This window comes from Psittacula echo, assembly GCF_963264785.1.
Source record: "Psittacula echo genome assembly, chromosome: 5".
NCBI lineage: Eukaryota > Metazoa > Chordata > Aves > Psittaciformes > Psittacidae > Psittacula > Psittacula echo.
Genome location: NC_137739.1, coordinates 39,117,633 through 39,138,208, shown reverse-complemented (window position 1 = coordinate 39,138,208; position 20,576 = coordinate 39,117,633). Strand labels below are relative to the sequence as shown.

At 47.9% G+C, this 20,576-nt stretch overlaps 1 protein-coding gene across 1 annotated transcript in view; it reads right to left on the bottom strand.

Annotated features, from left to right (window-relative positions):
- SLC25A22 (solute carrier family 25 member 22) overlaps nucleotides 1-20,576 on the bottom strand; it is a gene marked incomplete at its 3' end in the record, with an annotated part of 49,782 nt that overhangs the window by 18,649 nt on the left and 10,557 nt on the right. The window contains exons 2-4 of the mRNA XM_080619588.1: nucleotides 11,126-11,241; nucleotides 6,883-7,008; nucleotides 3,853-3,908 (exon numbers count right to left, since the gene is read on the bottom strand). Coding sequence (XP_080475714.1) covers nucleotides 3,853-3,908; nucleotides 6,883-7,008; nucleotides 11,126-11,145 — 202 coding nt within the window. The 5' untranslated portion in view covers nucleotides 11,146-11,241. The remainder of the gene's footprint in view (nucleotides 1-3,852; nucleotides 3,909-6,882; nucleotides 7,009-11,125; nucleotides 11,242-20,576) is intronic.

Below are 20,576 nucleotides of genomic sequence, written 5' to 3'. Positions count from 1 at the left end.
CAGGTCAGTGCATTCATTCCACACTGGCCATGACATCCAACAAATGCCATCATCTTCTACAGGAGCCGAATTACCTACCCAGGGAGTAGGGTAGCCCTCTCATACTCCAGAGACTTGCAGACTTCAAAGAGTACCAGTGACTGCACTGCTTTAGTTTGATGTGTTTCCTACACATCACATGCCCCTCCAAGGCTCTTGCATGTGATGAGAAGCCATACAGACATGACCCTCATGCTCTATCTCCATTTTTAATGTCAATCACATCAGCATCTACAAAGCAAATCCATGCAGCCTGATATTTATGTGGAAGTGGCTACCCATGAAGTGTTTCCTGGAAATGCACTTGAAAACAACTTCAACCCCACTCCTAATGGCTACAAGGTAAAACACTGGTATATTACTGTCATGCAGCATGAATAACCATTTCCTTGGCAAAACAAGGAGAAAAAGAGAGAAGAATAAACATGCTAATCTAACACCAGTGCAAAGGGTTCGCTGAAAGAAAAAACAAACTCCAAAACACCAAGAAAGAAAGGTAAGCAAGAAGTACACTTCCATGTGCTGACCTCCTCCAGGAGCCAAGAGGCTTTCATAGCAATTCCTCCTTCAACTGCAAATAATGTAGAGGGCAATAACACACAACATACAGAGGAAAGTTAATGAATCTGGGTTTTCTACTGGATCTTTGATATTTTCAGTAAGCTGCTTAGCAGAGAATGGATAATCCCTGTCCTCAATAATCCATAACAGCTTCAATTCACTAGAGGAGGAGAAACAGATACTTCAGCTGATGGCTATATGCTTTCCATGGCATTTTCTACCTTTTTAATAAATCTCCTAGCTCTCCAGTTCTCACTATGCCAATGACTATTTCCCTAACTAAAGCTAACCTTGGCCTATAGGCAACACTACAGGTACCAGAAGCAATGACATACAAACAGAGCGCAAAAGTAAATTACAATCATTAAAAAACAGAAAATATTTTGCAAAGAAGTACAGAAGCACTACAAAGAATAAAATCAAATACAGTCAAAACCAGCTGTTTGCCAACTGAACTCGTAAGTGCCCTCTTCGCACCAAGCCTTGGGTTTCGTTATTAACACACATTTCTCATAAAAGGCATATATGCCACCAGCAACCTACATAACAGGGGAACTGATTCATACCCAGCATAGCACTGGTGCAATATGGAAGGTATTACTAGCAGAAGCTGTGGAAGGCTGCCACACTATGGTAGCTGAACTGTAGCTACCCTCCAAATGCCACCAACAGCAAAGGGCATTTCCCCAGCCTCATTTAGGCCTTTGACTTGCCAGCTAGACTAAATAGCTGGTCTGCAAATAGCAGTGGGACTTCCAGGATGCCTGCTGGGATCTGTAAGTGGCTTCTGGATGTACTGTAGCAGGAAGCAGTGGACTTCTCCAAGGTACCCTTCCACTGATGTCCACATGGTCCAGGAGCTCACACGCACCATGGATTCATTTGCTTGGCATCATGCCTGAAGGCAGCATGCTGTCATCCCCTGAGCACAGACAGGGCTAGACAGCACCACCCAGCTTTGCAGCACTGCTGCTACATAAATGTTATGGAAAAAAACATGAGAAAAACATTCTTTTTCCTCCACCAAGCAAATGTTAAGAATCCCCGTAGCTTGTGAGAAATATTGGGACTGCCTTATGCATCACACAATTCACTATGGCTACTCATACAGAGCAAGGACTGTCTGCCCACATACCCCCCCCCTTAAGGAATGATTTGTGAAAAAGCATCCTACTAGCTCAAGCCTCTCTCTTCTCTATACTGAGGAGCTTTGATTCACAGGTGAAGGAGACCTGAAGTCACACAGTGGGAATGGCTGCACACAAGCAGACCCCTTCTGTCCTCCAACAGAGGCCAAGTACCCTGTGGGGAAGACTGACGCAGTTGTGACTCCTCCATGGGGCATGGCAGGTGGCACTTTAGCACATTAACATATAATCCTCCCAATTTCAGCTTAAAGGCTGCAAATAAGAGCTTATGAGTCATCCCTAGCTTCTGCTAGGGAACTGGGACAGACTGAGGGAGCAGGAACCAATCCACAATCTGATTTCCATCTTCCCCTGCCTGCAAGTCTGAGCTGTCCCTTTACCTTCTTCCAAGAAAATTACTCACATTCTTCATGAATACTGGATGTATTTTATCCACCTATCCTCTCCCCAAGAGGGAGGGAAGGGCTGCTAATGTCAGCTCACAGAACTGAGGCACAGAACCAGGATGGCCGTACTTGGAGGACTCACCTTTGCACCCTGGCCATTGTGAGGTATCTATGAATTTCTGGAGCTATTGACAGAAGCCCTTCCCAAAATCCAGCTCCCCATTTAATCCTAGGAGGTGACAGGTAAATCCAAGCTACTCTCAGCTCCCTGAACAGAGAGGTACAAAGTTAGTGGGACATGCACCAAGCTGACCAGACTCATTATGGCTCCCCACCAATCAGCCTGCCACTGCATATTTGCACCCAAAGTTAATGCAGGCACTGTTCCCAGCTAGGAACAGAGAGGCAGTCAGCTTCTGGGAAAAATCAAAGGGGAACATGTCACTGCTAGCGCTGAAGAAAGACCTTGCCAGGGTTCCTCGGGGTTATTTGTCTTGTTTCCTGCTCCCACGAAAGCTGGAATGAAGCAGCCAATCCATCCCCAGCATCCACTGCACTCCCCGAAAACGCCCACCAGCAAGTTGGGCAAGAGACACTGCCTCAACAGCCAGCACCAGCTCCAAGGCTGGCTGGCTGCAGAAGCTGTGGCTCCTGAGGAGCTATGGAAGAAGTGGCAAGAGATGACAACAGCAAGGTACCAGCATCGTTGGACTCCTGCTTGAAATAACAAAGAGCAGGGACTCAGTTAATCGAAGCAGTACTTTAATCAGGCTTTATCAGTGAATGAGTGCCACAAAGAATGCTACCAGAATGACTCAGAGAAAAAAAAAGCATATTCAGGCAATTGAATACGAGTATATAAAATGAACCAGAGCTCAGTGCTGATTAAGCCAGTTGGACTGTGCCGAAAGCCAAGAAAATATTCCACATTTTCCTCTCTTACAAGTAAAGTCAGAATTTGGCCTGCTGTTCCGCTCTCCTCAAAATCTTCAAAAACTTTCAATGACTTTGTGTTTAAACTAGAAAAGGCATAATGTCAGCTGAGGAACTCACTCCTGCAACAGACAGCCTAAGCCAAGGAGCCAGGAAATTGCTAGCACGTTGGCATACAACAACCAAACACCTGAAGCTCTACCATGAGTAAACCTCTGATTTTCTTATCACCCCAAGGGAGTTTCTTTCTGGGGGCAGGTTAACTTTATTTAATTGCAGCTTATCTTAATACTTGAACAAAGCAGTCAGGCATGCTTGAGAGACAGTTAGTTTTGGAGATAACCTACCAATGAGATGGGACAGCAGGCCTGACCATGTTAGTGGTGGACTTTGACATAAATTCAATCATCAACCACAAAGACACTTCAAGAGGTTTGCTACTGCCCCTCTGACAAAAGTTACTATGCCCAAACTGGGAAACACACACAGAGTCCTGAAACAAAGCCCAGCAGCTTCACTTAAACTGCTAGGAAAGATTAACTTCAGTAAGCGGTTAGGTTTAACACCAAAACAGCCATGGGGAGGACTTAAGTACTCAATGTTGGAGAGCTCAGCAGACACCTAGCATGGAGGAGTTTATTTTCAGAATCAGATGCACCTTCCAACGTCTTACAATATTGCTAGGTTATTGCTTTGTAAGCCTGAGAACATGCGCTTTTCCTCCCACTTACGCACAAGTGCTTCCACCACAAAACCTGCGCCATGCCTGACTCAGCTTTACTTACCTCTGTACATGCCAAAGTAGCCTTCCGACCTAATTGTTTTAATGAGGCAGTCAGACCTGCGGACAAAACAGAGAGAGATAAACTACAGGGGCTCAAAGGTGGCTGACAGCAGAGAAAACCAAAACAAATCTCTTGGAGTGGTTTTTGTTTCTGATCTGTCAGCAAAACCCTGAGCTGAGAAGAGAACCGCTTCAGCCTCTGAATGCACCATTGTTCAGGCCCCAGTCAAATTTTAGCCCCTAATTCACTGGGGCTTTGAAACCTCCGGGTCGCCCTGCATGCGCTGTCTGCTTTCTAGAAACACAAAGGGGAAAAGTGTCACTGCAAGGGCTGTTTATCCAGGGTCTCCTGTGGCAAATGTGCACGAGATGCTTCAACAAGCAGATGCCCATGCACATGATTTTAAATCCAGTTCTGGAAGGGAAAAAAGGGGGGGAGGGGCGCAAAACTCTCAGTGCTGACTTTCTTGACTTACTCCGTGAAATTCGACACAAGCACTAGATGACCCGAACACTCAGTCATCTGTGACCTCCCATGAAGATTAAAGCACTTAGTTTTAATACATCAGGTCCCACAGCAGGCAGAGAGCACTCAAGCTCTTGCCCTGGGGAGAGTGAGGCAGAGTGCTGTGGAGGTGCATTCCAAGGGGAAAACTGTTGCTTTGTTTCAACTACATTTACTGCAATTGGGAAAACTCAAGACTTTTTGAAGGCACAGATACACATCTAACAAGTCTAGAGGCATAGTTCAGGAAGGCAGTGCAGACTCTCTGGCAGTGTTTCCCCCTCTCGGCCACACCTGCAGAGGTTTGGGAACACAAGGAGTAAACTTCATCTCTGCTTTGTAGTACTGCTCATGTGGGAGAGAAGGAAATCAAGGTTCCATGGAGGGCTTTATGGCCTACTTGGGTCAAGGCTGTTCTAGGGTACTCCATGTTATCTGGGCTACAGAACTGATGGATATGGGCAGAGCATGGTCTACCTGGACTTGTGCAAAGTGTCTGACACTGTCCTCCTGCATGCCATCCTTGTGTCTACACTGGAGAGACATGGATATAATGGATGGACCACTTGATGGATAAAGAACTGGCTGGATGGCAGCATGCAGAGAGTCAATGGCTCAATGCCCAAATGGAGACCAGTAACGAGTGGTGTCCCTAAGGGTTGGTGTTGAGACTGATCCTGTTCAACATCTTTGTCAGCAACAAGGACAGCAGGATTGAGTGCACCCTCAGCAAGCTTGCTGGTGACACCAAGCTGTGTGGTTCGGTTGATACGCTGAGGGAAGGAATGCCAACCAGAGGGACCTTGACACGCTTGTGAGGTGGCCAATGCCAACCTCAAGTTCAATCAACGCAAGTGCAAGGTCCTACACCTGGGTCACAGGAATCCCAGGCACAGCTACAGGTTGGGTGGAGAAGAGATTCAGAGCAGCCTGAGAAGGACTCAGAGTGTCGGTTGATGAGAAAATGAACATGAGCTGGCTTCAGTGTGCACTCGCAGCCCAGAAACCAACCATGTGCTGAGCTGCATCAAAAAGAGCATGACCAGCAGGTTGAAGGAGGTGATCCTGCCCCTCTACTCTGCTCTTGTGAGACCCCATTTGGAGCACTGCATTTAGTTCTGGTGTCCTCAACATAAGAAGAACACGGAACTGTTGCAGTAAGTCCAGAGGAGGGCCACGAGGATGATAAGGTGGCTAGAGCATTCACATCCAAGCTTTGTTGCAGATTCTCAGGAGGAGCCAGCTCAAATATACAAGATAAATCCTATGTATTCCTTAATGGTGCCTCATCCCACACCAGCTCCTGGCTAGGGACCAGATCTGCACTTGACTGCTGGAGGTAAAAAGCCTCTCTCCTACTGAGCCCCCCTCCAGAGAGAAGGATCCTGGCATGCACTCCTAAGGGGACCCTACATCCTGCCCAAACTCCTGTTGCTGTTGCCAGGGGGAGAAGTGATCCTCAGAGAGGAGAGGCAATCTACACCAGCAGCAGGAACAGGACAAAACAAAAAGGAGAGGCAAGGCAAGACAGGAGGCTGCGTTCTGCCAACATGCCTGTACACACGAACAGTGCAGGGAGCAGAGAGGGCTGTAACTGTCAAGGGAAACAACAGCTGCTGTGACATGCCAGAGCTTACAACCTAAGCTCATGCACAATTACATGTTGTCAGCCACAGCAAGGAGGCCTGGAGACTCAAACCATCAACGTACAGAGCATTTCCTTCCTATTCTCAGTCTGCCTAAAATTCTTCTGGGCAGGAACGAGGAAAATATTGGTAACACTACTTTTGAACACAGTGGCAGGAGGACAAGACAAAACTTGTCAGTCCCAGTCCCTTCTCCCCCCTCAGTGACACCAGTTCTTTTGGAAAACTAAGGCCTGACTGTGGTTCCTACAATAAAGCATCTTGTGCTGAGTGTGGTGCACATTCCCACAGCAGACACAAAGCCCTAAGCATCCCACACAAATCCCAGGTGAATTTGACAGGCTGTATATATTTATGCCTTCTTTTCACACTGCACTTGATTATTTTGGATGCAGGACTGCTGGGATAACTACAGCATGTGTCAACCTTTGAGCCTTCAAAAGATCTGCATGCAGTGCTCTAGATTGGGAACGAGTGACTGCTTCCTCTTTTTAAAACTGACACAGCAAATGAAGGACCTGCAATAAGAAAGTGATGGAAACAGAAGACAGGCAGAAATTCCCTCATGCACTCAACTGTGGCCCAGCAGAGAAACAAATCAGCTCCTATGTGTTTTGGTCCTGTGCCCTGATCATGCCACCCCTAAAGCAAGGGATAAAGAGATGTGCCCTCTGCACAGATCTCACCTGCTGAGCTCCACAGCTTGAACAGCTGCTTTATTTGCTTTATCTGCACTAGCACAGCTTGGTCCAAGATTGTCCCGTCTTTCCTGAGGAGAGCCCTGTTCCTAGAAATGCTGAACTCACTTGAAAGAGGTAACAAAGTGGAAAGCCTCCCCGCTAAAAGCCCCGAGGGATGCTGCCCGTGCAGGGGTACTCACATGCTGGTGTACAGACGCTGGCCATTCTGCTGGTTCTGCAGGCGAGTTTTTGCCAGGTCAATGGGAAATACACAGGTGACCCCAATCAGCCCAGCTATCCCTCCATTGATCAGCTTGGCAGGTAAACTGTAAGGGGATGAGACATAGAGAAACAGATTTCTTAGCACTGGGATAATGTCAAGGGAGGGAAAGAGGAAAGAATGGAGCTCTTCTGGATGACAAGAGTTAACACATCTCTGTGTGACAAGGCTGTCCTCCTCCCGTAGCATGAAGGGAGCTCTCAAGGCAAAGCTTGGCTCCTGCTGTACACAGGTGGGAAGAGGGGAAAGCAGCACACAGCATCAGGACAAACCACTGACTAGTGGAACGGAGGCAAACAGAGAAAACTAAGAACATGAAAAAACCCCGTTCGCCAGGACCCAAGGGTTTCTGTTGTCCCTAGAGGAGAAAAGAAGACTGCTCAACCATCTTACAACATAAACCGGCTTCAGTTAGGGCCTGACGGCACCCAAGCCCAGAAGGTTTACGGGCAAATACTTTTTAGCACCACAATCAGATATGCATCTAATGAGAGGTTCATGACACATCAGCTGCTCCATCATGTGGGAGTGAGCCCAGAAGCGCCCAGTTGGCAGCTGAGGAGCAGACGGCTGCAGCTCCAGGAAACTGTTTCCAGACCCATTGCCCAGGGCCAGGGGAACACACACAAACCAACAGCACAACCAAACCATCAGACCAGCAGTCTGCATGGCTGCAGACACAGAGGCATGAGCTCATACCTCTCAGGGAAGTCAAAACCTGGCTGGCTCCATGTGCTTCCAAAACAGGGGGTCTTTTCAGCTTGCCTTTGTGTTCTCACAGGGAATTCTTGCAAGTGGTGTTGACTGAAAGCCAGATCAGCTAAACATGGGTTTCCAGCAAATTCAATTACGAAAAGTGTTCAGCACTTTTATGCTTGACAAACCACTACACACAGAGACAGACGAAGCCTGTTTGAGTCAACTCCCTCCAATAAAGCACAGGATATGGCTCCTTGAACACAGGATGTGTCAGATATCAAACTGATGGCAGTCCTAGATTGCAGCTGGGAGAGTGGGCAAGGCTGAGGCCTCCCATGGCAGTAAGGGGCATGCTGCCTTTCATGACAGTGACATGATACTTTGGATGGGGACACAGACTGCATTACCCACTGGTAGCAGCAGTGGCAAGGCCAGCCATAGCATGGTGGGGTGAAGCTCTGCAAATACATTCCACCCAGAAGCACTGCAGAAAGGATCAATAAGCAGCCATACTGAAAGAGCTGCCCCTCAGCTCCAGGCAGGGGGGTTGGAACTTGATGATCTTAAGGTCCTTTCCAACCCTAACTATTCTATGGTTCTACGATTCAGGGTTTCAACTTGAGGTCTCCCTGGGGGAAGCAAACAAAAGAGGGGTGGGGAAAAAAAAAAAGTCTTAGCCCACAGGTGCTAAGCATGACCTTGACGCTCCAGGACACTGTTCAGCCTCTGCTCTCGGCAGCCAGAGCTCCTTCCTCCTCAATGCCTGCACCAATATAGCACACACACGTGGCCCCAGGGCTGGCACAGCTGGAAGAAGAGGAGCCAAAGACAGGCAGACAGACCTGAGCTCAGCCCACATCCCCAAACAAGACTGTGCTGACTGAGATTAAATCAAGCACAGTACATTAGGAAGGCAGGCCCAAATCAGTGCACGAGCTCAACACAGGGCCAGACTGCAAGATCTCACCAGCTCGAGACTCTGTTGCCTCAGGGATCTCTGCACCACAGTCTGAGAAAGGAACAGATTTGCCTGCAAACTCCTACGCTCAACTTCTGAGGACATGGGAAAATTCCGAACAGTGAGCTTCGTATCATGGCACTCTCCTTACTTAACCCATAGTCATACTGAAACAGGAGGTTAGAGACCAGATAAAAGCATGTCAAGACGGAGGCACCACTGGGAAGGAGGGTGTCTCAAGACAAGATCACATCAGCATCCCCAAATTCAGCTCTGAAGTCACCGCTGGCAGGTCACAGACTGCAAAGCACAATCAGCGCCCCTTTCCAGCCTCAGCACTGTCTTTGCTTCTCTAAGTGTCCCTGAAACACCTCGGCCCACAGACACTTGCCTCTTTCAAACCTGTTCTAACAGTAAAATCATCACAGGGTTTGTATCAGATCAGGTGGGAGTGAGACAGAGACACTTGGCAAACATCTTGTCTGCTGGCACCGCAAGTGCAAAAGATTCCTCAATTTCAGCAAAGACCCCAGAAAATGAGGAAATAGCCTGGTGTGCCCGGGCAAGCCAAACATTTGGGCAATGGGAGCTGCAGAAAACCTTTCACTCTGCGGGTGAGAAACCCTTGCTGAAGACCTGTATCACGCCTAAACCCAACATCCAGGTTCCCCCAAGCGCACTATAGAGGGAGACTATCATAGGTGGACTGTGCAGCAGTGTCTGGTGAGACGCTGAGATCAAGTTCCACATGCACTGCTGCTGAAATGCAGTGCCCTTGATCTTACCTTGCAGCAAACCGCTGCTGTGGGTTTTAATCTTTTGGTATCAGTCTCATCTTGCTAAGGGGTGACAGATGCATGCTGCAAGGGAAGAGGGGTTCAGTAGATCCTCCAACCTTAAACACATCTCCTTGGCTCAGCTGCCTGTGACCACTGTAGATTTGTAGTCACACAGATGGGAGAGATAACTTAAGGCAGGAGAACTAAGGGATTTTGAGCACAAAGAATCTGCAATAGAGGGCACTGCACCTGAATCAGAAGCTTTCTCCCTTGTGACCAAGTCATCCCACTTTTCACGTCAGTGTTCCCTGCTCTCTCACGGGGTAAGAATCCACTGTGCTTTGTCTCTCTGTCCTATTTAGCTTCTGCACAGCTACTGCCTCTCACTGCCAAGGTGCACAGGGCTTAGTGTAACAGAGACAACACAGGCTAGCATACAAATAAAGCTGCTTTTCAGTTTAACACAAGAAGGCATCCCAGTTCTAGTGCTCCTCCTCAGCCCTTTTAACTAGTCCCTGTAGCCAGCACGGTCCTGTTTACATTGCTGAGAGCATATTGGAGGGGATGGGGGAGATCTTGGAGGATGGGTCTTCCCTTCCTTCAAAATACCAAGCTTCAAATGGCCATGGACAGGTGGTCCTTTTGGTCTTCCAGGGCTATCAGGGACATGCACTCATCAGGCTCCATGGAGGTGAATCTCAGCATGCCCTTCATGGGTGTTTGAGAAGTGTGCCAAGTACTCTCTAGACTGGGTAGCATGATGAGCAAATAAACACTCCACAATGCTGTCTTGTTATCAGCGCAGCTCAGGATTGCTTTCACTTGCAGAAGGCAGGCATGCAGAAAGATATCCTTATCATAGTAAGCACTAAGAAGGGGCAGCCCTCTTGCCTGCAGGATTCAGGCATTGCCAAGTCCTGGCCATCTGTCACCAGATTTCATTCACCCACTGACCACTATTTGTCTTGAGCTGGTAACTTGGAAAAGTAGATATTAGAAGAGGACCACAAAAAACCCACACAGGAATCCTACAGCATGTAAGAGTCATTTAACTAAAGCAGCTACTCAAGCAGCAGAAAGTTAAACCCACATGCAGGACTGTGCAGATCCACCTAACACAGCTCTTAAGAACCTAAGGGTACAACTCTATCTTTCCAGAAAATGCATCCCAATTCATCTCCAGGGAGGACTCAAATCCAGCCTTTGCATATGCAAGGACGAATGCTCTTAAGTTCCTGCTGCGCACTCAAGTGTCACTAATTATTGTTGGTACTTTATGATCCTGCAAGCACTCAAGCTTTAGAAGAGGGACACAAAGCTGCATCTATGTGGACTTACATTACGAGCACTGCATCCTCGCTGGTCAGGGAGCTGGCTTTGCTCCCCTGATGTCAGCAAGCTGAAGTCAGCAGGTAAAGCTAACCTTTGAAAGAGGAAGCAAAAACGAACAGACTTGTACAGGGTAAAGGGAGAGGGTAGAAAGAAAAAGGCAGTGAGAAAAGAGAACTGAATAAAGCAGAGATGTGACAACATGGCAAAGACAGAAATATAAGAGAAGGTTACAAAAACGCAGGTGCGAAAGGAGCAGAGAAGAAATCAGAACTGTTTAAGGCCAGAAGAGATGAACAGGTGATCTTGTCCAACCTCCTGTATCACAAAAGTGATTGAAAGATTTTAAAAGAAAAATCCAAAGCACAACCAACAGCCCAAACATTTTTTAAAGTTACCTGATCTGTTTATCAGCCATTTAATTCAAACTTGATCTTGTTAAGAAATGAATCTGTTCCTTCAAATTGTTCCTCAATTTCTTTTTCAGTCACTTCTTTTTCACTTCAGTTTCTTCCTGGGAAAGGAGAGAAAGACACCAAGGAGACAAAGTTGAGATACTTTTACTCTTCCTGAAGCTCAGGTCCTCCTGGGCAGCTGCAGGGTGAAGCCAGCTGAGGAACAAGTGACTTAAGGAAACACCTGCCCTCCTTGGAGAGGAGACGTAGCTTCCCAGGGAGCCTTATAAATACGTGCATGTGTATAAATATAGCAGCACATAGGAAGGAAAGAGTTGTCAGAGTGATCAGGCTCCACCAGCACATGAGGAAGGGCAGCAGCCAGACAGTGCACGAGCTCTGCCCAGCATCCAGCACAGCAGTACCCATCACAGCTCTAACTCCAGGGAGCATTTCAAACTGCGCTGTACGGATCTCCAACCCTCTGTAGGTCCACCCAGCCACCCCAAGATAATCACACGCTATTGCAACACCCATTCACTTCCCTCCAACACATGTACTGTCATCAATCTTCAAAAACCTGCTCTTCCACTGATTACGATCCTTCCTTTACTCTCCAGCCCGAAAGGACAGCCCATCCTCAGTCTTGTGCCAACACTGTCTTTAAGCAGCGACTCTCCCTCCCCAGGCTACTGAATTCTGACCTTTGGACCACTCCTTTCAGCTCAGTGCCTACTGGCACAACACTGCAGTTCCAAGTCTGCAAAAAAACCATTCTAAGACTCTCATTTGCTACTGTTTATCAAGAGCTGGTAGAAGTCACCACACAAAGAAATCTGGATGCTGGAGAAAATTTCAGAAGCAGACACAACCTTCAGATTTCTGAAGGCATCTTTGTCTCCTCTTCACCTCCAACCTGGGAATCAGGTGCCCCATGCTTTCTTCAGGCATCTCAGCAGCACCCAGCCACTCTCCTCCCTCTCCATTTCCAGATGACATCTGGGTGGTGAGCCAGAAGCAGAGGAGATATATTGGCCCTCTGCCTCTGGAATGTAATTTGCCCCTTAGCTGCAGATCTCCTAAGCCACACAGAATCTCACATCCAGTAGTGTGGCTCCCAGGCTGACACTTCTGCTCTGGAGATGCAACCTGAGGGCTAGAGGCATTCCTGAGAATAAAAGGACTATGAAAGTGTAAAAAGCTGGTGATGGTACAAACAGGTATGGGAAGGAGAGCAGATGAAGTTACACACAGTTCAGCAACGACGTGCTCCCCTCCCTGTTACATTAAGTGCCAAGGACAGGGCAGCATGAAAGCATTTGTGCAGTCCCACACTTGGACAATGTGAGACTAAAACTGCCTTTTCTGGAGTCCTACCTTTAGCTAAAGCCGTGAGAGACCAGAACATGAAGCTTACTAAGGAAAGGAGCTTCTCTCCAAAACACTGCACACAAACCTCATCCACTGCACTACTACACCTTCCATCCCTTCTGCGACCACCAGGGAAGGGATGCTCCTGCTGCAGCTGCACAGCAGGAAGGGGTAAAAACAGTCTTCCTGGGTTTAAAATCAGACAAACAGGCTGCCTGTGTGGCCAGCAAATGCCAGGACTAGTGCCATCTCCCCTAACACAAGTGACTCAACTCACGGACAAGCGAGGAGAAGAGAACAATGTGATCATTTTACAGCAGACACTAGCACTTGATAACTGTTTATACAGCATCTGGCACAGCAAAGGCCTGAATGTGTCCATGATCAGGGGATTTTAATGCATTAAGGGATTTTAATGCACTGAAGTGGAAAGTTTATTTGAACTGTTTGTTTAAACAGAGCTCCAGCAAATGACCATTTGCAAAACAAATTCGAGTCACTGCAAACTCCATCTGAACACTTTGCTGCAATCTACAGAACTCCCCAAGTCCAAAGGTGAACGCTGAAGCCTCCAGCACCCTGGGAAAAGCTGGACCCCAGAGTCTCCCAGGGCAGGAAAATAGCTGCTGCAATCCTGTAGCCTGAAAGGACGAAAAACACAGGCTGGGAAGAGAATGGCATTAATTTTATAGGATATTCAAAAAACAAATCAAGAACAAATCCATTTAATCTAGAAAGGAAAGAGATTTAGTAAAGAACTGAGTATATCTCCCAAGGAACACAATGCTCTTGGGAACCAGAAAATGCAAACAAAATCAAAGCTTCTGCAGCCAAGCAGCAGTGTTGTCCAGGGCTTCTCATTTGAGCAGGGTCAGAGAGCAGGGCTTGCATTTTCCCAGGAAACCTCCCATCAGCATTTGCACTGGGGCAGCAGACAAGCCAGCAGTACCAGAAAGGTGCTCATGCCTGTTCATGTGGTTAAACTTCACAGCCAGGCAGACAGCAGCACTGCTGGAACTTGGAACAAGAATGGCACAAGGAGCAGAGGAGCTGGTAGGAAACTGATAGTAGGTGGGTAGGGGAAACAAGAGCTGCCAGAGATCCACCTCAAAGCTGAAGAGGCTGAGCAGCCTGCACAGAAGGGGGGTCCTGAATCAAACATCTAGTAATTAAGAGAGTGACAGCTGCACGGGCGATGAATGATGTGGCATTAATTCCTTCCTAGAGTGCTGTTAACACAGCTGGGCACAGATTAATGCCCCATTACTTGCACACCAGGATATCCCTTCTACATTTATTAAAATGATCAAGCAAATTTAGTTTCAGAGTGATGCACACACTGCAGCACAGGGAATCGCCTTCATGCAAGGCAGAGAAGCAGCGTAAACACCCCAAAGCTCACTCTGCTGCACACTGACACCCCAGGACTCCTCTATTCAGCCTCTCCCTTTTCGCAGCTCACAAAATCCAGCTCCAGAGAGTAACAGAGCAGCCAGACTGGATGTACCACACTGCAACCCAAGCCAGCTTTGGATGGTCCTTCATAACCTCAGCACTGCCAAAATGGTGCTGTTTTGCTTCCCTGCCTTGCCATGCACCACACACACTCACGCACCTACGCTACCCAGATGGCAAGATCTTCTTCAGTATGACCAACCTTTGCAGACTGCAGACCTGCTGCACTCCTGATCAGCCCGGAGCACGGGGATGGACTTCTAACCTTCAGTTCTCACCTTATCACCTGAAGGAAAAGTGCTTAATGGAGAATCACAGCCCAGCCTGGGGCATGGAGGAGACAACATATGGAGGAGACTTGATACATGTGCTGATGGCAAGCTTGGATGGAGATATATGCACACATCATCTCCACAACCGGAGACATCACAGGAGAAGGAACAGATTAAGCTTACCCACACCTCTTTGACCACACTGATCACATCTACAGTAACTGCACAGCTCTATGGCTGTAGGTTGCCACCTCCACCCCCAGATACCACTGCTCTGCCCACAGTCTGGCCCTGGGGGTCCCCACAAGCTCAGAACCTTCCTTCTTGTCCTCCTTTCCCTCTACCAGGCTGCCAAAGCCACCACCAGCATCCTCTAAGCCAAGCCAGCCCACCATCTCCCCCAGTCCTGCCAACAGCCCCCACAAAAAGGCCAGCTCTGTGCTTCTGCCCTCTGCCAACCCTCCCATTTCCAGACTCCCCCCTCTCAGCAGCCCAATGCTGCAGCTGAGCACAGCCTCTCAGGCACAGGCTGTCAGACATGCTGATTCATCTGGGTGCACACAGACTGCCATTTTGACAGACCTTTAGCCAACTGGCGCTGCGGCCGAAGGAAGCAATCGTGTCCTCTCCCCACACCCAACCGTGTGTTTCCATCCTGGCTGTCATGCCAGCACAAACATTTGTGCAGAGCGATCAGGCAGGGATGAGACGGAACTGGAAGCCAGCACATGCTGGAGCCATCACTGAAAGCAAACACTCAAACCACAACCTTGACTTGAAAATAAACAGCAGAAGGGGAAGACAGGACTCCCTTCCACATATTTCCATTTGTCTTGAGAAAAGACAAACTCGGTGCCCAGCCAGAGAAGCAGACATCAAGAAGCCAGACTCAAAGGGTGAGAAGGACGGAGCAAAGCTGTGCCAGCATTCACTATGTCAAGAGGACACAGCCATGCAACCGCTCACAATGCAGTGGGCCAGCAATCAGCAACTAGTCCCTGCTGGGAGAGGAAAAACCCTCTGGGACCAGCACACTGTTTTCCTTCACAGACAATGCATGTGAAGGTGCAGACAGCCTGCCAAGTTTTGCTAACGACTGAAGCAAAGCAGCCGTTTCAACAATAATGTTTAAGGAGTGCAAACTGAACTGCAAGTATTTCCTGAGAGAAGCTACCCCATTTACCATCACATAACAGCAGTCAAGAAAACAAAACTGGCCTTGGAAATGCAGCTACCTCCACCAGCCATCAACAAGGGAGAGGGCTCAGCACTCAATAGCTTCTTCTGAGCTGGGCCAACCAACCCTCCCATCTCAGGGACATCAAAAGCCGCATCATGTGCTGGAGACAGCTCACTCTTTCTCTCAAGATTTGCCTGTTGGCCTCAGTCACTGCAAAAGAATTACCAAAAGACATCAGACAGACACTTTACTACACCTAGCAACAGTCCCCCCGCCTGCTTAGCCTCAGCCGCACTGGGAAAAGCCAGCCCACCTGCTGCCTCCAAAGTAAGGACCAGAGTGAGTGGGGGAGCAGGTATTACTGGAAAGGAAAGGCACAAAAGAGCAGAGAAGGAAGTGGGAATCCTCCTGCCTCTGAGCAGTAGAAGCAGAAGGAACACATCCAGTTCTCCCAGTCTTCCTGTGAGCTCTCCATCTTGCTGGAAGTTACAGCTTGGCCCCTGCTCCCAGTACAGTACTTTCCCTACTTTGCTGAGAAACCTTAAGCAGTAAGTCAAGACAACAAGCATCTCCTGTTACTTCTGTGAGAGCTAAGGCTTGGACAAAGGCCTCCAAAGGGCACTGTGAGCAGCCGTCCTGACCTGGAAAGCTTCTCAAGGCAAAACACCCAGCAACTCTCTTAGATTAGTGCAGAAGCTGTTTGCCCTATTGCTTAACAGGAGAAGTCCCGTGGAGGCCGCTCCTTGCATCAACATGGTGTTTCTCCCAGACAAGTCTTCTACCCCTCAGTTCTACTCCAGCACAGCTCAGGAAACAGAGACCAGTTCATAGGTCATAACACCAGATCACACTTCAGTTACTAGAGCACATCCTACTTTGGCTGGGCAAAAAGGTTTGCAAAGGGCAACTGCTCAATGCCAAGCCATCTGCATTCAGGTCAGATAGAAAAACTTGAGCAAGCCTGTGCCAAACTAAAACAAATGCCAGATAATGCCCTTTGACTCTACATGTCTTGGGAAACTGTCCTGGATCAAGAGCCAGAAAGTTGATGTTCACCTTGAAGTTGGGCCCAGGTATCAGCACTGCAGCACAACAAGAGACCCCAGTGCATATCTGGGACCCATTACTTTAAGGGCTGGTCTTTCAGTCAAGAACAGTCCCTGTCCTGGAGGTTTTGCAGCTGAGCTGCAGGATGGGATGAGTGAAGACAGCCGTTAAAAGTGACTCATCCAGGGCTCACGCAGCAAGTCTTGCTGTCCAAGACATCAGGGCTGCCAAGTGGAAAGAATCAGAGGGAAGGTTTCAGAAGGGCAAATGAGTTTGCAGTTATCTCACTGAGAACACATAGCAGAGTCCTGTTCCATAGGAGGGCACATGTTAAAACACTCTCATAAAGCAGTAACTGTGTTATCTTCCCTCACAGGAGAGAGGGAGACAATGGGTCTAAGAGTGCTCACAGCACCCCTGGCAAGACTGAGGGGAGCAAAGGGAGGGGAGCTGTTGGCACTCTTCCCATCTGAACCTGCCTCCTCTCCAAGTTCTCAAAAAAGCAACTGGGTCTAGCGAAAGAGACCTCAGGAGACCTAGCTCTTCTGCTCTCCACAAATGCCACATAAAGCATGCTACAGCCCTCCTCTCCTCATTCATCTGAAACACTTGTAACACAAGTAACAAGCCTTTAAATTATGCTCAAAGACAAACTCAAACTCAGTCTTGTCTCTCTATGGCTTCTACAGAAACATGGACCAAGAGGCACAGGAGCCAGAGGGCCAAAAACCCTTTCCATGCATCTCTTACCATAACATCTTCAGGTATGTGGTGGTACGAGGTCAGAGCATGGCCGCAGCAGAAATTCAGGCCCAGCATTTTGCTTGAAAAGACTACTGTGCTCCAGCCTATGGTCTGTTGGAACCTGCAAGTCTCTGCACTATTTCAAAGGGATCTGTAAGAAGTAGCTACAGAACAACTAATCCATATGCAGACAAAATGAACTACATATATGTGGCAAGTTCTAAGGAAAATTATTACTTAAATTAAGTTTATAATGGTCTATGTTGTTTTGCAGCTGACGATGCAACAGTGGAAGCACAAGTTAACTGACAGATAGTAAAACTGCCCACACACGATCATGCTGGTGTACAAGCAAGTTTGCAGCCTGAACATCTTTGGATGACGTAAGTGGGTGCTTATTGCCAGTGATGCCCCTTTCCAAGTGCCACTTGAGAAATCATGTAGTCACACACAGACCTGGTGCGATTCAAACTATTTTTAAACCCACCTTCCTCTGGATCAATTCTCCATACCAATTTTCACGAAATTACAGATTCAGAGATATGCAGCATTAGCTGGAGAAAGAAGACAGCTTTGCTGAGAAGCTGGAGTCTAGCAGATGGGAGACAGAGCTGGGAAAACAAACAAGAACTTATATATAGCATTTCCTCTTCAATAATCAGTAGTGGTCAAGAAATAGCAGAGCCAACTGAAGGTAACAGACAGACCTGTCTTTGAGCTAAAAGGACTGACCAACCCTTTGATCCAGAAGGACTAATCATGGAGAAACTAAATGGTGCAAATCCCTCACAAGACTGGCAGAGTAGAAGAAAAGGTTTCCCCCTCCCAGTTTAAAATAATTACCATGTAAACAGCAGTAATTAAAAACAACCAACCAGGAAGCCCAAGGGAAAGTGAGGGTTGGATTCTGGATGATGCTTCAGAAATGAGGCAGAGCTCTGAGCTGAGATCCTGGGGTGCAAGACTAATCATTCCCCACCAGCAACCAAACCAGAGATCCTGGCTCTCAGCAGAACCATTTCTTCTGAATGAAAGGGGCACCAGTGGCCTTGCTGGGCATCTTTTTTGGACTGAATTGCAGCAGTATCTCATTAGAGCAACACTCAAACACCCACAGAGCTGTTCCTGTTAGACGCATCCTCCTGGGTTAGTGCCAGCTCATTGCAGCCAAACCCAAGGCTGCAGAGGGGAAGGGCTGACAGTGCAGGTCAGTGCTGTGGCCACTGAGGAGCTCCTGCTGAGAGCTGGTGCTCCTGCCTCAGGGCTAGCACAGGGCATGCAGAATGAACAGGATGCAATTCAAAGCCTCTGGGAGCATAGCGCATGCAGGCTGGACATGAAGCAGATCAAGGCCTCTGGAACCCTGATGATGGCCCTCAAGTCAGAGAGCTTGGCAGCAGCTGTGGCAAGGACTAACTGTTAAGGATGACCACCATCTCCATGACACAAGATGAGTATGGTTTATCTCAGAACACTGCATGCAGACCTGGAAAAGGCTTTTTCTTCTTGAAGAGGGGTGGGGGTGTTGAAATAAAAAAATTCTTCTTCTTTTGAGAAGAAGGAAAAACAACCAAAAAAATCCAGGTTTGCTTCCCCTGCACTGTATTCCTTCAGGCAGATATTGAACGAGACACAAGCCAGAAATAGCCCCAGCTTCAGCTACTCCAGGGCTATAAATTAAACTTCATCCCTTCCAGCCCAGCAGCCAGCCAGGGGCCTGCTGAGCCGACCCTGACATATGGCTGCTCCCACAGTGCAGTGAGAGGGACGGCCAATGAAGTCACTGGGTTAAATTTCAGGTCAAGGTTTCTCCTTCTTTCTCCAAATTCATCCAAGCCAATGAGCAGACAGAATGAAGAGAGAGGGGAACACAACTCTTCACTGGCTAAAAACACTGCCCTGGAAAATGCCCTCTGTTTTGGTGTGCACCAAGCAGCCCACAGATCTGAGTCACCGGGCTGCCGTGATCCTGCACAGAAAGCCTCTACCCACCAAGCCAAGCAGTGTCCCTTACCTACCTTTGAAAAAAAAGGCGGAGGGAAAGGAAGCACCACCTCCAACCAGCATCTGAGGTACCCAGCAACCGTTTCTCCTCTTGCAGACTTTCATTTTTTTTTCATCTTTTATTATTTCCCCACACACCCCACAACGCACCCTGTAGGAGCTGTACAATGTAGACTATCACAGCTTCTCATCCCACTAGCCGCTGACAGTACCTTCATCCAAGCATTGGGCTGATGTGGGAACAGGCTTTGAGGAAGGAGAAATAAATGTATCTGCTCCAACCTACTGCAGACAGATTTGTGTGCAACCCTTGTCACTCCACTGAGACTTTAATTTTCCTACCGTCCCTCCCAGGAGGGCCAGGTCTTCAGCAGATGCAAGCCAGAAGAGCAAGATGTCTCTGCGGGAGTCTGGGAGCTTGATCCTCCACCAGCTGCAGTGAAGACGGCACATTATTACATACACCGTTCTGTCCAGTTTCATGGGATTTCCTTGCCTGTCTGTAACAGCCTCATCTTCTCAATGATGCTTCTGCAAAAGCTCACAACAACCTGGAACAGTTCAGAGCTTTATAGCCCAAGATTACTTGGCAAGGGGGAGAAACAGCAAATGAGGAAAGTAGAAAAAGGGAGCATGAGCAGGAAGGACACCTGCATCTCACCCCAACAGCTACTTGCAGAAAACCTGAGCAAGCTGTGCAAGCACATCAGCTGCTTTTCAGCAGATTCTTCCTACACATCATCACCATGAAAAGCATGACCTGTGATTGTTGCAGGGAGGAGGAGAAGAAATGCAGGAAGCCTCCTTTGTACACATACTGATCTTGGCTGAAAAGAGCCCCCAAAATGCTTAACTCACTAGTTTTAGAAGCAGTACAGGACCTTACTATCCCACATGCAGGGCTACAGGAACACAAACACATGCCACCATCCTGGACTTGCAGACTGCATCATTCCAGGGTGGTGGAGCACAAACTGTCATTTACCCCATAACTTGCATCTTCTGAGAGGGAAAAAAAAAACAACAACAAAAGACACACACACACACACACACACAAAATAAACAATAAACCCCAAACAAACAAAACAAGCAAACAAAACTACCTGGTGGCAAGCATCCCATGGGACCTGGCTAAGCTCTGTATGTGGCAAGACCCAGAGCAGCAAAAGGGACCAAGCACTGCAGAGAATGAAATTGCTTACAACTATTTTTGTTTTTCAAAGAACTTTGCCCTTTCACAGTCTCACTTATGCGCAGCACTAGAATACACCAGCTACTTCCCCTGCCTCAGGATTCACCAAGGGGAAACAGGTTAGACAAAGAAGCAAAATTACCATCAGTACCTAGTTTATAAATTGATTGGAGCAGAGTTCAAGCACAG